Raw genomic sequence first — 17865 nt, 5'->3', positions numbered from 1 at the left:
CTTTTCTGTTAGCAATGTCAGGAAGAATTGGAGGTGTGGCCCCCAAATAAGCAGTGTGGCATTAACTAGTAGGTGAGATTAGCCTATGTCTCACACAGAAAGAAGCATGAGGGACAAGCGGGGAACAGTGGTTCCTGGATTTTGAATTGAATCTTTTGAGAATGTGGGTACCATACATAGGAAAAGTGTAAAAGCAGAGCTGATTGTGGGTGGGAGGATGAAAGAGAAAAAGACAGAAATGTAAAGTAGATCACAGCTTAAGGAGAGTTTGAGGTGGAGCTACCCTTTAACTGACTAACAAAGAAGGGCTGCAGTTTGAGAGGGTAGGGACTGGGTTGTGGATTTTTTATTAATTTTTTAAAAGAAGGTAGGTAGGCTGTGAGGTTCTTGAGGGGAAGAGCTAAGTCATATTACTCTTAGTACTTGTACATAAATTTTGAAAAAAATAACACTGGAAGCCAGGAATGACAACAAGGAAAGGGAAGGAGGAAGGAAAGAAGGAAGGAAGTTAAAAAAAAAAAAAAAAGAAAGGTAACAGAGGACAAAGAGGAGAATGAAATATCACAGACGGAAAAGGAGAAGCATTCAATGAGGGGACAACCAGGGTGTGGTCAATGACATTCTTTAAGTAATGCAGAGAGATGTCCATAAGGAAATGGGCTGAGGAAAAGCCACAAATGATGTCATGTAGGACACCCCTAGAGGCCTTGCATGGGGCAGAGTGGACTGGGCAGATGTCCCACTGGGAAAGTCTAAGTAGTGACATGTAATTAAATGAGTCAGCAGGGCTCAGTCAGCTGAATGGCGACTAAGAAACTGTGCTGGCTCCTCTTGGTACTGTCGCATACATACCAATTTCCTCAATAAGGTGGCAGTTTTCAGGTTCTACTGACTCCGCTTCTCGAGAGGCATTGCTCCTTTCTCTGTAGAAGATAAAACCCAACCCTGGAAGTCAAGGCACAGCATTCAAAATGTATGTTTAAACGTGGACTCCAATCATCTTCGTGTTGGTTAACTATCTTTATCAGAATTTATAAATGACATAACAAGTAAGTAGGCACCTCCTTTTATGTTTATGTATATAATGAGACATTATTTGGGTATTATACCTATATCAGCTAACCTTACCCAATTATTGCTGAAAAACTATAATGTGATTCTACATAGAAAACATTCTGCTGCCCAAATAAAAGACACTCTTTATTAGTATGAGTAATTGAACGATGTTGATTTAAATGCACAAAATAGCACTACTTAATTTTAAAGTATTGTCTATTATAAATCTGTACTTTCTCCCCTTAATATAGTCTTGTCCTTTGAACTTCTCCTTCCAAACTGCTTTCCCAAAATTCAGTAGGGTCTCCTAATAGTCAGACTCTGTCACTTTTGCTTTAATTTTTAAATTTTATGCTGACTTACTTTGCAAGTATCTAAATTCATTAAACCAACTACAATTTAAACAATTGGCCGATTTATTTTTCAATAAAATAAATTGGAATGTTTTCTTGTTTCTATAGTGAAATGGAATGTTTCCACATTCTTCTAAATATCAGGGATAATTTAAAATTTTTATTAAAGTATATCCAGGAAGACTCAATACTTATCTTACAGACATTTGTTTTTTAAAAAATACCCCTTAGACCTATTTTGTTATTATTACTATTATTTTATGATTCTCTCATGTGGTTGCACTGGGAGCAAATGTAACAATAAAATTCTCAAACCGAAGTGGAAAGTATTACTAATAGGCACCAGCCACCTCAACAGATTCTAGGCGTGATTCTCTGAGAAGACCAGCTTCTACTAAGAGAAATATATGAACACTTGAAGACAACTGAAAGCAAGCAGAGGCTTTCGATCCACTCATGAATGTATATTACCACTTAAAGGTTCTTCTTTCTAGCTCAGTATTGACTTTTCCTGAGACATTTCTAGGCTGGCTATTACCATTGTATCTTCCACTTCAAAAGGTCAAATGCCTACAAAATGCCAGTTACCGCCTGCAGGTTTCAGCAGGTTTGCCCTGCTGTCTGGCCAGCTCTTTAAATCCAGGATGGGTTCCATAACCCAGTATAGTCTGTGTTTAGCCAGACCTGGGCATTGTCTCAGCCATAAATATTCCGCTGGTAGCCTGATTCTCTCTCCCAAGTCCAAGTTTCCGATGGACGTTCTTTTTTCCCAAGCAGAATGTTGAGGCCGACCTGGGAAAGGGGGTCACGACTTTCAGAAAGTAAAGCGGGTCGGGGGCGGTCATAACCTTCAAAAAATAAATGGGCGTATTCCTGCTCGGCAGTTTTTCGAAACGCAAAGTGAATCTCAAAGGGCAGTTTGCTGGGTGCGATGGAGGAGTGAGGTTCCAAAGCTGTTCTTTCCTACCCGCCAGGAAGGGGGCGCCCGACAGCCCCTGACCTCACTTGGAAGAGGAGAGAAAGAGAAGAGGACGCTAAGATGCTACTCACCTAAACTCCAGGAACCTTTCCCCGACTAAGGACAGGCTGACCCCCAGCAGGACCAGCGCCACGAGCTTCCCCATGTTCTCGGGGTGCCTAGCGGCGACGCGCGGCGGGGAGAGCTCCCGAGGGTGCTGCGGCAGTTCAGCCTTGTCTACCGACTGGGGCCCTCCGGCGCCTCCGCCCCTCCGGCGCCTCCGCCCTCCGGCGCGCGGCCTGGGTGCCGCCGCAGGACGCCGACGAGTCCCGCCCCGCCCCGCTCCGCTCTGCCCCGCTGCCAGAGGGGCCGGGAAGGGCAGGGAGACCCAGATTCAGGGCCGGAACTTCGGACTTCTGCAAGGCAAGGCGTGAGGTTGCTCAGAATTGCTCCTGAGACACAGGAAGGGCGAAAGCAATGGAAGAGAAGAGCTTTAACTCATCTTCTCCAAGATTTGGGGCACAGGAACCTGTCTCCTGACCTTCCTGCGCTACCTCGGAGTGTGCGGCCCAGATGGACTTGTGAATATCCGTGTCTGTCCCCATAGTTAACGAGAGAAGGAAACATCAGGAGAAGAGAAGGAAAAGACATAGGAAACGGGAAGAGGAGCAGAGAGGCAAGGAAGGGGAAGGTCGTTTCCTTGGCAGGTTAGGCCCTCTTTCTTCCAGGTCTTGAGTTCCTGCCAGGCAGGAAATGCCCTTTCCCCTCTCCTGATGAAGACCAGGTTGGAGGGAGAGGAACTGAAGATGGGGGTAAACTTGAGGAGTTTGGGCAAAGTAGCATCTTTAAGCATGATCTGTTTTTATTTACCTACAGAAAGAAATAATAGTTTCGTTGGGTTCGACCAAGTAAACTAATTGTTGTCAGAGCAAGATTTGCCCGACCTAGGGATGTTAAGAAAAGAAAATGTGTTCCCTGACCTATGGTATACATGATTCTAGTATGAAAACATAATTACAGGATGATAATGAAGCCCACTGCTTATGCAGTACTGACTGTGTGCTTTGCCTGTGCTTACACCTTTACCTATGTTAATGCATTTACTTCTCAACACAACCTCTGGGGTGTGGGTAACCTTACCCCAATTTTACAGGTGAGAAACCTGCAGCACAGAGTGATTATGTGGCTTGCTGTAGGTCACGCACCTGTCAAGCAGCAGACTCCAAAATCTGGGCCTTTAACTGAGCTGCCTCTACCATGCTGCCTCTAGAAAAGCTATGGAAGAGGGTTGTATTAAAATGACAGTGTAATGTCTTGAATTGTATAGATAAGAGTTCTTTTAAGATGACTAATGTTAAAAGAGTGCAAGCAGAGGAAGAATCGAATGCTGTTGTCCTGAGGACTTAGAAGGGCTCACAGAGCTGAGGGGCCTGCGATGTGGTGCAGACAAGCATGCAGGGTTTGGTAGTCAGTCTGCCTGGGTTTGGATCCAGCTTGGATAAGGTACTCAGCTTCCTTAAGCTACAGATTCCTCTTCTATAAAAGAACATCCACCTCATGGAGCTTAAAATTAAATGTGATAATGAGTGTCAAGTGCTCTGCACTGTGCTTGATGCGTTTTATGAAGTTAGTAAAGATTAACCACTAATTAATTCTGAACTTTGCCTGAGATTGTAGGCTCCTGTGAGACTGCTTCCTATTGATCACTGGGTTTTTTCCGTGCCATCCATAGACTTTGTGCTTAATAACGGCTCAATAAATATGATTAGATGGATGGATGTAAAATATGGACTTGGGAGAAGGAAAAATTAGAAGAATAAAAAAAAAATGGAGTGGATAATGAAATAATAATAGTCATATTTTGAGCTCAGCGTTTGCATGCCTTGTCACATTACTTCTTGTTAACGTCGCTTTACAAAGAAGTAAAGTGACTTGCTTGCTGTAAGTTTGATGGAATTAAAAAGGAAATTGAAGCTTAGAGAGGTAAAGTAATAATTCACTTAAGGTTACATAACTAAGAAGTGTCAGAGCCTCCATCTGGACTCAGATCAAGTGACTCTAGAGCTCATGTACTTTATCACTGTGTTTGCAGCATAGCATGAAGGGGTTAAGGAAAGAAGCACATTCTTGGGCAATTGATTGAAGTTCTGTGTTAGCTATAGTTTGTTTAAAAATTCTTCACTTTAGGCAGACGAGTCTGTGTGGGTGGGTGTACCTTAACTTAAACCCTAGAAGTGGTTAGTTTTTATTTGAATACCATAATCAGTAATTGAAATCCCCAGCATGGTAAATTAGCATTAAAGAATTCCAAACTTTGGAGGCCACTGTATTGAGTGTCACATCTAAATCTGCTCTTAGCGATATGCCACATTGACTTGGTCAAGAGGCCACAGGATACATGAGTATTGTAAAAGGGGTTTGTTGACTTTGAAAGTGCAGGACAGATCAATTAAAAAGTCCTAAATTCAAGATTCAATTCCATTTGTAACTTGCTTTGTAATCTTTTGAAATCACCTCTCACCACCTCTGGACCCTTTTTTTCTTACATCTTTGGTGGGGCTCTCAAGAGCTAATGTTGACCAAATACAATGGTATACATTTAAACAGTAAATAACACAGTATGTATGTAGATCTAGGGAGTCCAACACTATTGATAATCAAAATGCCATTAAGGGAGATGCAGAAAACCCTTATGCTATAAAAGTAGGGGAATTACATATTATCCACATATATGTGTATATATATAAAATATAAACAATCTAGACATAAACTGAAGAGTAGTTACTTTGAGAGCAAAATATTGGGATCATGGAGAGTGGGGAGGTCAGCGAGTATGGAAGGAGACTTTGCTTTTACTCTACGACCCTCTGTGATGTTTGAAATTTTCAAACCTTGTATCTTGATCATGTTTACAATTGCTATGTTTTTAATTTAAAAAGATCGTTTGCATCAGTGAATCTTGCAAAGAAAAAAAGGTGGTGATAGAGAAAAAAAGCAACAAATCTAAAGAGATTACGATTATATTGCAATGAAGCTGTTTTTAAAAGATAGGATATGGATTTTAGAACATTAGGAAACATTATGCTAAGCCACAGAAACCACTGTTTAAAACCTGGGTATGACTACCTGTCATTAATGTGTCTTGTGCTGCTCAGGAGAGAAAAAAGATAGAGAACCAGAGATTTTATTATTTAGATAATTTATTATTTTAAATTTATATGTATTTAAGTATGAAATATTTAGGTATATCTGAATTTAAATAAAATTCTCAATTTCATTCTGAAGATGCAACTAAGAATGAAGTCAGGTAGTGAAAGTCTGATACATTGTTTGGTGACTTCCTGCAAAGCACCACGGGGAAGGTGCTCCCCCCAACCCCCCCAACCCCCAACCCCTACCCCCCCCAACCCTGAACAGAATCTTGGAGTAAAAAGATTAACACATACACACCTGTAAGACCTATATTCACCTCATGGATCATATCCCAATTACAGTTTCAGTTGTTTTCGATTATTCAGTTCAGTCTAAGATCAGAGAGAGATCACCATAAATAAGTGCACAATGTACTAAGAGTTTGATAGAATTCCTCATGGCCTAGAGAGGCCAAAAATCAGATTATTTACTTTTTTTTTTATTTCTAAGATAAATAATCACGTGCTTATTAACGTACATATGCTTTTGTCCAAATAAAAAAATTGTTTTAAATACTTGCATGCTTTATTCAAAATACACTGTGAGCATGTCTCTGCTAATATCCTGTAGTATCATTTGAAGTGGCTATATTATCTTATAGAGGTGCCCTGATTTTGTTTTTAAAAACAAATATCCTACTGTCAAGAGAATGAGAAGACAAGCCACAGACTGGGAGAAAATATTTGCAAAAGACATATGTAACAGAAAATTGTTATTCAAAATACTCAAAACCCTCTTAAAACTTAACATTAAGAAAACAAAAAAAAATGATTTTAAAATGGGCCAATGGTGTAAACAGGCACCTCATCAGAGAAGACATACAGATAGCAAACAAGCATAATAATGCTCAACATTATATGTCGTCATCAGGGAGCTGCAAATCAAAACGAGATACCACTTCACAATAATATAATCTAAAACATTGACAACACCAAATGCTGGCCAGGGTGTGGAGTAATAGGAACTCTCATTCACTATTTGGTGCAAATGCAAAACAGTGTAGCCACTTGGAATAGTTTGGCAGTTTCTTTCAAAATTAAACATACTCCTACCATATAATCTAGCAAATTGTACTCCCCAGTATTTTTTGAGTGGGGAGTGAAAGAGTACAGGTGTAGAGTTGTTACACAGGAATACTGCATGATGCTGAGGTTTGGGATATGGATGGTCCTGTTACCCAAGTGATGAGCATAGTACCCAGTAGTTTTTCAGCCTATACCCTCATTCTCCTTCCTGTCTAGTTGTCCCCAGTGTCTGCTCCCATCTTTGTCTGTGTGTATTTAATGTTTACCTTCCACTTATGAGTGAGGACATGCAGCATTTGGTTTTCCGTTTATTTGCTTAGGATGACCTCCTGCTGCATCCATGTTGCTGCAAAGGACATGGTTTTGTTATAAAATTTGTAATAAATACAATAGAAACCAAGTTTGTTTTATGCCTACTGTATTCCAGTACTTTTTATAAATGTAGCTTTCTAGATAGTTATTGATATAATCTAAAATCTGAAACATCTGCTTCTTCATTTGGGTCCCTAGGTCTGCAATATTTAATCTTGTTATATTCATCTGTGACTTAGCATTTTCCCATGGACATTGTAAACAAAAAAGATAATTATTTTAGCATGAAATAAATCCAATACAATAGGTAACAAACTATTTAAATATATAAATAACAACACAGGCCAAATGGATACAGGCCAAATTTAAGGCTACTACTGCCATTTTACATTAAAAAGCATTAAATGCTTCATCTAAAAGCAGAACGCAAACTGTTATCTACAAAACATGAAGAAACCGTATTCATTAGGAAAAAGAGTTAACAAAATACTAGTTCGTTCTATGGCAGTAGCATCATGTAGTGGTTAGCGGTATAGGCTCTGGCATCAGAAACAGATTGAACATCTGTGAAATGTTAACAGTGATATAATATCAATACTTATTCCTTCAAGGCTGCAATTAGGATTAAATAACAAATGTAATACTTTTAGTGTATTGTTCGGCATATTGTAATTAACTGACAAATATTTTCATGATGATGATAGGGTAAAAGTATGAGAAGTGAAGTGCTTTGATAAATTACAACAGAAAAATCACATGAAAGTCTCTCTCTTGGGCTTATGATGATTTTACAGAAGTTACAGTGAGCAGAAAAAACTTTCCCTCTATGAGCTGGGCACACGGCCCTGATCCTAGAATTGCTGCTGTTTAACCATGTGGTCACAGACAACTGACTTCATCTCTCCTGGCTTTAGTTCACAGTTCTGTTCAATGAAGAGGTGACATGACTTTCCTGTCCAAACCCTTATTTCGTCTTTGTATCTAAAGTGCACTCCCATTAAGGAAGAGAGCTGATGAAAACCTCCGTAGGAACTAGGAATTTGAGTTGCAATATTTGGTTAATTTTTTTCTTTTTCAAATTAAGAGCCCAATCACTTTCAGCTTTCCACAAGAGAAACATGGCCATGCCTGCCTATCCAAACTCTATAAGGAAGCAGTTGCTTTCCCATTTCCCCTAGGCATATGCCTTAAGAATTAAACACAGACAAAACTGGGATTTTAATCTTTAATATAACTCCAACTTTTTAATGGTAAACAAAGATGTAAGTACAAAACATCAAAACATGTTATCATCAGTAGTTTTAAACAGCCATAGTGGTCACAGTGCTGGAACTGAGGTCACCCACATTTTAAGGAAATATAACTCATTCTATTTCAGTGGAATCCATGTTCTGGCAGTTGGAAGGCAAAGGTGAGGCTTATTTTGTGCAAAATGTATTCACTTTATTCGAAAGCAGCTTTCTTCTCTCTCCATTGCTTGGCATTTTAAAGAACCTGTTCATTTTCCTTTTTTGTTAAAAGTGCTCTAAGAACTAAAAGGGCTATTCCTCACTGGAATAAAATTAACTACACATGCCATACATTTCTGGGTCAATGTTGCTGGTTAAATTCCCTCAGAATTCACAATTCATAGAAAATTAATTGTTACCACACTTTCATGCCAAAAATGCAATTTAGAGTTCACAATACAAGGCTCTGTGGTATAAAGTGCCTATGAGCAGCTTCCCATCATACACTGAGGCCACAGAACTTCCTTGGAGAACAGATCCATTGTTGGCATAAACTGTAGTCACTGTAGGCTTCTCAGATAGAATGTTCTGGATGCGGAGAACCTATTCAGGGGATACAAAGTATTAATATAAGACCGCCATACATGCATGTCACTCCATCACCAATAAGCCCTGTTTTCCACAATGACACACTGATTAAAGAGACATGCTGTTGAAAATAGTTACCAATCTTTTTAATGTTTAAATTAAAAGTACTTTCTCCAACCTTCAAAGAAAGTATTTTCTTAAACCATCTAGTTATTCCATGCCAACACAGGATTTAGTGTTATTATAGCAATTCAGCTTTAATAGAAATACGTCCATAATAATGTGCCTACTTTCACATTACTTCAACATGAACAAATATCACATCATGTGGTGAGCTGATAATAAATCAGATATTTTAAAAATTGCCAGTATACCACCCAAGAAGGGCACATGTCTTTATAAAAATGCCTTTTGACTAGTTTCCACCATAATTTAATACATCAAAAGATTACCTTTCTTAAAATATTTGAACAATGTAACATTCTGCCAATTATTGGCTTAAAGCAATTACAGAACCAAGATGTAAGTTTATTATATTGCTGCTTTAAAATAACTAAACAAATCATCCCTGTGACAGTTTATTGTATTCTTAGTTCAAAAGGACTTGAATAATTAAGGTTGAAAAACTAAAAATATAAAAACCTCTGACGACGGAGGATTGTTTGGGTCATACACGAAGAGCTTCTGGCCATTAGGATGACAGCCTACCCAGACGTCCCCCGAGGAAGGATCAATAGATAAATTATCCACCAGTGTATCCAGCTTAAGTACCTTCCAAATGAGAAATTGTCAATATCTAAATGACATAAGAAACTTGGTTAAACAATTTAGAGGTAACCTTCCTGCCTCTATTCATGTGAGGAAATTACACGTCGCCCTGCTTCCACCCTCTAACGCCAATATTGCTTAAAAGGAATGTAATAAACACTGGTTTAGAGCCATTTTTCTTCTTGCCCAAAATTAAGAAAGTTAGGGTGATAATCAGCCTTTCTAAAAATCTGTGTAAAATCTGAACTCCCTTTCCCTTAAAAAATACACAATGATCAGTTAGCTCAAGGAACTCAATCAAAGCAAGATAGGAAATTCTTAATCAACCTAAAATATGTGTTGTCAAGCAGGAAAAAAATAATAATGGTGTGGAACCCCATGTCTGTCTTCATTTATTATTGAAAGAACTGACACTGTGCATAAATCTTCATTTGAAAATTCATCTATTAGTCTTTTCAATTGTGAAAAGTCTTATTGGAATTCTTCCATTGCCATCAATACTTCATGGAATGGGCCCTAAATCTGATGCAAATATCACTCTCAACCTGCTGCTGCATGTAATTATGGTCAGTCTTTGTGATCACTGGCAACAGGAGCTTTCTCTAGTTGTTCGCAGTATTTAAAAACCCAGAATATCTACACTGGCATCCATATTCTGTTCTACGTGTGGTACTGTTATAGAAAAACTATGTCATTGCAAAGCACAATAGATTACTGTCTATATGTAAAAATAAATATTTTACCTTCAATTGAGTTAAATTCATATTAGGGTGTTTTTCCAAAACATGAATTTCATGAGCCAATATGTCAGCAACATAGATATACCTTTGCAGAAAAGACACAGTTGTTAGAGCTCCGTGCCAATATAAAGCTTCATTAATACAGTATGAAAGAATAAGTCTTAATAACCTGCCAAGAAGTTAATCAATGATGGGCCCTCAAGGAATGCTTGATAAAGGTCAATTTTTATTTAAAAAGTAAGCTTTCAAAATCAATTCTGTGGTGCTACAACAATCATGGAATTATTAAATTGTTTTTCAAAAGGCTTGTAAGAAAAAATAATATAGGACATCATTTTGAATATGAAGTCCATATTTGCCACTGAAAGGATAATAAAACAAATGCTTAGCTTCACAAGAAAGGCTTTTACATTCCACAATGTAATTAGACACTTCTAAGTATCATGTACATATAGAAATATGTGGTAAAGAACATCTTATTAAAATACTGATTATTCCTTAATATTCAATAAAATATTTATTAATACATGGAGACTTTTAAGAGTAACAGATAAGTACCAATTCAGAATAATCTGTCTACATCGAAGAGTGAATTAACGGACTATTTTGGGGTAATTTTATTTATTGAATTAACTGTTCCATGGAAGCTGTTCTATTGAGCAATTATCATGTGTAAAAAGCCATGAACTCAGTATTATAACAGATATGCTACATGAAGAAGACACAGCCTCTCTCCTTGAAACTTTATAGTGTGGTGGAACAATCTCACTGGTTTGTACACATTAAACACCTAATAAGCATGAGAAATAGTTCAGGTTTAGAAATAGCTAACTTCTGAGGACACAGAATGGCTCACCAAGGAGGGGGCATCTGCAATGGCTATGTAAGGAGAGATGAAATTTGAGGAGATGAGGACAGAGGAGGCACTTCCCAGGCAGAAGCAAGCACAAGAGCAGAATCACAGGAACAAGAAGAGGAAGGTGTGTTTAAAACAATGAGTTCTTTGTCTAAAGCATAGAAAGCATGGAAACAGTATAAAAGGGAGGTTGGAGCTGGCCTATTAAACAAAGTCCGACCCTTTACCCTGCCTCGATTTGATAAGCAAATTGGATTCCACTGAAATTTCAGAATAATAGCGTGGCAACAAATGGTCAGTTCTGTACCTGGCACTGTGCTGGCATGAGGAGTCAAAGCTGAAGAAGACAGAGTTCCCCCCTTGGGGAGCCCTTCAAGGCTAATAGACACAGAAAGACAAAATTGGCAAGAGTGCAAAAAATGCAAGTAGACAGAAAACAAATTGGAAGGTGTCTCATATGCTAGTCAGAGAGGATAAGAACATAAACTAGGCAGGTCTCAATGGGAAAGGGGCTTGGGGGTAGAGGAAGGAGGCCCAGGTAGAACCAACATGACAAGCTTACAGGCTGGATAGGAATGGAGAAAGAGGAGAGAAAGTTGAATCTCTCTTTTCATTACTATTTTTTTTTTTGAAGGTGACTGGAAAGTTTTACCTTCATAATGGAAATATAAGAGTTGGGAAGAAAAACAGATTTGGCTGGAGAGGTTGGATCAGGTCAGTTAGAGACAATTGAAATTAAATGATTCTATATTCCTTTTCTATAGTCAACAAGAAAGGAGGAGAAATTAGATCACAAAAATAAGGGCATTTAGTTGTCAAGGAATGCCAAATTTATTTTATGTTGTATTTGTAGTAGTTTAAATTTTTCAGCGTGCTGAGGCAGTAGATAAGAAAGCTAATAAAGAATTTAATATCCTCTCTTATAGGTCATGGTTGTACATATAAAAATAATGAGATAATTTTGGAGGACAATTTGGCAATATCAATTAAAGTTAACATTTAAAAGATTCACACTGTTTGAGCAAATAGTTCTATTGCCAGGGGTCTGTTTTACAGAAAAGTAGCTCATAAAACCATTTAGCCAATGCTCTGGGTGGGATTTGAACCCAGGCCTGTGTGAGTCCAAAATCCATAAGTTTAACCATTATGTTATAATGCTCTCTAAGGGACCTTTTCCTTTAAAAGGTACTTGTTTAAACTTCCAAGGTAAATAAGAAGTATAAAATGTTTTTTATGTAGAACTCCCCACCCCCATTCACATATACATCAGTAAAGAATTGGTTAGTTTAAAATCATCCTTATAATGGAATAGTATATGGCCAATATAAATAATGACACATTTATTAAAAAGGAAATACCTATCAGATACTTTAATATGTATGCATCAGTATGATCACACTTTAAAATTTACATTTATAAAATTAAATTTGATAATGATGTATTCCAAATTTTATTATATGTAAATACATATATTATTGTAGTATATAGTATTATACTTACATATATATTATATTTGTATATACTTATATGTGATTAAGTATATACTATATGTAAATATATGTACAAACTATACATAATTATATATATAGTGCCGGGCGTGGTGGCTCACGCCTGTAATCCCAGCACTTGGGAGGCCGAGGCGGGTGGATCACGAGGTCAAGAGATCGAGACCATCCTGGTCAACATAGTGAAACCCCGTCTCTACTAAAAATACAAAAAAATTAGCTGGGCATGGTGGCGCGTGCCTGTAATCCCAGCTACTCAGGAGGCTGAGGCAGGAGAATTGCCTGAACCCAGGAGGCGGAGGTTGCGGTGAGCCGAGATCGCGCCATTGCACTCCAGCCTGGGTAAAAAGAGCGAAACCCTGTCTCAAAAAAAAAAAAAAAAAAAAAAAAAAAAAAAATTATATATAGAGTGTATCTCTATATTATATGTATAATATACCATAAATGTCAAGAAAACTATTGTCACATTAACAAAAAAAGCAAAGTAAAGAATGTGGCCAGCACCACAACTGAAGAAAAATGAAGATATTCTATAAAGGGTCATACTTATTATCAGGTGAAATGTTGATCCCATTTGCTGAATCAAATCCTTCTGCTACTGCTTTAACTTCATTTGGACTGTAGTAAACAACATTTGCCCAGCGTAAGTTCAAGTATGTTTCTAAATACTTTAAGAAAGGATCAGAGAAGTAGTGATCATTTGTGGCATAGAAATGTGCTGGTCCAACAGCTGTGATGTCATTCACACTGAAAAAGAAAAATATTATGTGAGAGGAAATAAAAGGCCTGCTGGTCTCCATATTAAATATTAAGTACCCATAAGATTTACACAACATGTGCTTTAAATTTTTGGTAAGAGGAAAAGGTCAGCTAAAATCACATACAGGCCAGGCGCGGTGGCTCACACCTATAATCCCAGCACTTTGGGAGGCCGAGGCGGGTGGATCACGAGGTCAAGAGATCAAGACCATGCTGGTCAACATGGTGAAACCCCGTCTCTACTAAAAATACAAAAAAAAAAATTAGCTGGGCATGGTGGCACGTGCCTGTAGTCCCAGCTACTCGGGAGGCTGAGGCAGGAGAATTGTTTGAACCCAGGAGGCGGAGGTTGCAGTGAGCTGAGATCGCACCATTGCACTCCAGCCTGGGTAACAAGAGTGAAACTCCGTCTCAAAAATAAATAAATAAATAAAATAAAATCACATACAGTATACTGTAATATTGTTGCCAGAGAAGAATTTCATATGGTACCAGGTAATCTAAACACAGGTCATTTAGCAATTATGGTAGGATTACTATAAAAGGAGAACTTAGTGCCAACAGGGCATGTTTTTTGACAGCAAGAAATGTAGGGTTTAACAACTACATATAAGGACAGAGCTGTCCACAGTACAGAGCTGGAGAGAGCCTGATTGGCTGGTGAGCTGGTTAGGCCGTCAGTAACATTTACGTAGCTTCCATTTGCTTAGTTCCTGGATTTTTCTAATTTCCCTTGCTTAGTTATTAGTCAAACTAAGGTTGACTGTTCAATTTCTACCTGCCTCACAAAGCTGACATGACGAGAATGAACAGGCACTCAACAAACACTTGTAGAGAGATGGATGATGAAATTGCCATAGTACAATGCTTCATGTGAGAGATTTATATGCTAAAAACAATTTCATTTTTAAGACCAGTTAGGTGAGGGTGTTATTAAATTTAAATTCCAGTTACTGTATGCAAAAATTTCTGAAAGAGCTGTTTTATTCTTTGCTAAATGAAAAATACAGAGCTACAGGGAAGGTAGGTCTCCTTTTTCTGAAAGAGCACCATAATGCTTGGATGGTATTTGGGCTTCTATTTTTTATCAAGTGCATATTTGGAAAGAATTATTGGCAGTTACATGCTCATGCCCTAGATAGGCATAGATAGGCCCTAGATAATTTCTAATGAAATTAAAAATATTCATCAAGCTTAAACTAAAAGAAGCAGTAGGCTAATACACACTGAACGGGGGTTGGGTACATATGATTCTCTTTTAGCCACATTTTCAACAAGCTTTATGTTCTTGAAGTAGTAATGACCCACTTTCAACTTGAGTGGCTCTAATTCCATGGGATTACTAGCATTCAACCACCACTAACCCTATAAAAGCAATCAGTATAAAGTCCCATGCAAAGCATACAAACCCAATATAAAACAGGCCACTCTTCCTTGGCAGGACACTCATCCAGGTGATGAGTCATCTAAGATGGAGGGTGACAGTAGGGAAAAAATGTTAGGGTTTGTCTTCTACCCTCAAGATGGGCCTGAAGAGTATCACCCTGCAGTCGGGCATTTCATCATTTCTCAAAGAACTCCATATAGAACAGTGAATAGCATAATGAGTGACATCAATTTTCATATGCCATGCTCGCCCTGGTTCATAAGGAAACTATACACACGTGTTTATAAATAAATAAATATAAGCTCTTTAGTTCTTATTCATTAGCTAATACGTGTGTGTGTGTGTGTGTGTGTGTGTGTGTGTGTGTGTGTGTATACATATGCTTTTATAAAAGATGACAGGACAACCCACCATGGAGATTGTTTGAAAATTCTGGGGATAAATTAGAGAAGGAATAAAATAAGGAAGTACCTTGGAAGAAGCTCATGTTTGATTGTTTTCAGATGCAACAGAGAATTTTCTGCTTCTTCAAATTTAAAAATTTCCACTGTATTCTTGAATTCTGGGTGGTTTACAACAAAGAGATAAACTGTGTCATCTAAAGAATTGAAAGAACAGAGTTAATTTACCACAGGACCTCTGGGCAGACACTGACATTTAAATACCACAGGCAAGGAAAGGTTGAATGTATAAGCTATTAGGTGACCTAACAGATCATTCTTCTCCGTCTTTCCTATTGCTGTCTGTCTGGTGTTATTTCTGATCATTGGTTCCCTGACCTTTAAGAAAGTGTTTCCTACTCCATATACAGAATTCATGCATAATCTGTTTCTAGTTTAATTCAAAAATACGGTTCTTTTTTAAATGCAATGATCATAGGTATATGAAAAGATTATGAAATCTAAACATTCTTTCAGGTGTTAACTGTTAGAAATTTCAAAATGTAGCACAACTTACTGCCAGCTCAAGAGGCAAATGAACAACTTGTTTGTACTGAAGAATACAGAAATCATTCATGACTTAATTGTTCTTCTCTTCCTATAAATATGATCCGATTCTCTTTTTCATAGTTGTTTGTGAACCATCACACGTTTCTAAACATTGGTAGCTCATTGGCTCTTACCATTGTCTATGAAAATGCTGATGCCATGTGGATTGAATGAAGCCAAATCAAACCCACGGCTGATTCTTAATTCCCGTGCCCTCGGTTTTTCTTCTTTTAGATCCATCATTAGTATTCCTCCAGGCTTATCTGGTGCAAAGCTGTGGAGTCCTGGGAATTTTAGACCCTTCCAAAACAGTGAAAAATGTTAAATACAAAGGCTGAAGTGTCTTTACAGACTAACATGGGAACTGTACATGAAGGAGAAATAGAGACTATGGTTACAGTAGTGGTATAAAGCCACAACAAACTCAAAAAACAGAAAGTATAATAGAAAAAATAATAACGGGGAGCTGGAACACTGAAAGCTGAAAATAACTGATTTTGTTGAGTTGATACAGAAGTTCAGGGATTTATTCTCTTCAGAGGGTAATCAGAAGGTTGGTGGACAAGGTGATTCCAGGGAGAGCTGAGGGTGGAGAAAAGTGAGATCTACATACTGACTGTGGAAAGTTTGTTCACTGCTAGATCCCACTGCCTGGAACAGTGCCTGGCATATAGTCCATGCTTTTCCCACTGATTCAAAATGTCACCTTTATCATGTGCTAGATCTCTTACATATTGGTCTATTTAGGGACTCTCTGTTGTGTTCTTTTAATGTCTCATGCCTATTCTTGTGCCAGTATAACACCTTTTAAATTACTACAGCTTTAGGTCAGGTCTGGTGGCTCATGCCTATGATCCCAACACTTTGGGAGGCTGACGTGGCAGGATTGCTTGAGGCCAGGAGTTTGAGACCAGTCTGGGCAACATAGCTGATCTCTATTAAAAAAAAAAAAAAATTAGGTGGGTTTTGTGGTGAGCACTTGTAGTCCTAGCTACTCGGCTAAGGTGGAAAGATCTCTTGATTACAGGAGTTTAGCAGTTCAGCCTGCAGTGAGCTGACTGTACTAGCGCACGGCAGCCTGGGCAATTGAGCCAGTCCCTGTTTCTACTGACAGTTTTGTCTTTTTCTTTCCTATCTCAAATTTCTTTTTCTTGTTTTACTGAATCACTAAGAACCCTAGTAGATTACTGAGGGTTGTGGTATTGCTGGGTATTTTCTTCCTGTTGGAACATTAATGCAAATGCAGCTAATGCTTCACTATTAAGAATAATGTTTGCCGTAGTTTTATGGGAATTTTCCTTCTCCGTCTAGTTTGCTTGGAACTTTAGGAATAAGTATTAAATTTTATTAAATGCTTTTTTGGTACTCACTGAGATGATCTACGTCTTTTCTCTTTTAAATCAGTTAATAAATTACCTATCAGTCTATCTAAAAATGTGATTCATCATTGCATTCTTAAGGTAAAGCCTTCTTGGTGATAAATTTTATTTGAATGCACTACCTTATTCAGTTTACTAATACGATGAAGTCATATTTTAAGCAAATTTAAGGGCACAATAAAAAAGTCTCACTTTATGTATGAAATTGGATATAAGAGGAAATCTCTCCAATTAAAAAAATTATCTACAATTGTATACTTTCATGGAAGGCAAGCCGAGTAAGTAGAACAAACTGGAATTATGCTATTGTTACATGGCAGTGCCACTTCGGTTGTTAATAATCTCTATTCTTTATGAATGTCCCCAAAACAATAGCATGATTTCCATGCAAAGGAAACACTATCAGATGGTAATAACTAGACATGGTTATGTTGGCACTCCTTATTAAGTATTTTTTTCTCTTTTTATAAATTTATTTTTAATTATGATAAAATTCATATAACATTCATCACTTTTACCATTTTTAAGTGTACAGTTCAGTGGTGTGAAGTACACTCACATTGTTGTATACATTTTTTACATTTTATTCTATGTCATCCAATTATTCATGAAGTGTAACATTAGTTTTGAGGTGACCCACAACCCATAACTGTAAAATAGGTTGGGTTGGATGAGCTAAAATGCTAGAAAGAAGAACAAACAACCCCCACAATGTAGGAGCTCTTCACTTAGAAGACAGTACACTCTGGGTTATATTAGAGACAAAACT

General features: G+C 37.8%; 2 protein-coding genes across 2 annotated transcripts in view; both read right to left on the bottom strand.

Moving 5' to 3' along the window:
- The window catches only part of PON3 (paraoxonase 3), a 33402-nt gene extending 30869 nt beyond the window's left edge, over positions 1-2533 (bottom strand). Inside the window, exons 1-2 of the mRNA XM_012450779.2 lie at positions 2460-2533; positions 853-923 (exon numbers count right to left, since the gene is read on the bottom strand). Of these exons, the coding sequence (XP_012306202.2) occupies positions 853-923; positions 2460-2533 (145 nt within the window). The remainder of the gene's footprint in view (positions 1-852; positions 924-2459) is intronic.
- A 5574-nt stretch (positions 2534-8107) lies between these two features.
- The window catches only part of PON2 (paraoxonase 2), a 30538-nt gene continuing 20780 nt past the window's right edge, over positions 8108-17865 (bottom strand). Inside the window, exons 4-9 of the mRNA XM_012450778.2 lie at positions 15852-16017; positions 15200-15326; positions 13129-13329; positions 10225-10306; positions 9356-9484; positions 8108-8728 (exon numbers count right to left, since the gene is read on the bottom strand). Coding sequence (XP_012306201.2) covers positions 8570-8728; positions 9356-9484; positions 10225-10306; positions 13129-13329; positions 15200-15326; positions 15852-16017 — 864 coding nt within the window. The 3' untranslated portion in view covers positions 8108-8569. The remainder of the gene's footprint in view (positions 8729-9355; positions 9485-10224; positions 10307-13128; positions 13330-15199; positions 15327-15851; positions 16018-17865) is intronic.

Source organism: Aotus nancymaae, unplaced genomic scaffold (assembly GCF_030222135.1).
Source record: "Aotus nancymaae isolate 86718 unplaced genomic scaffold, 86718_ANA_hifiasm-v0.15.2.pri h1tg000025l, whole genome shotgun sequence".
Taxonomy (NCBI): domain Eukaryota; kingdom Metazoa; phylum Chordata; class Mammalia; order Primates; family Aotidae; genus Aotus; species Aotus nancymaae.
Note: the sequence above shows the minus strand (reverse complement) of the source record. Positions and strands in the feature narration are given on the sequence as shown.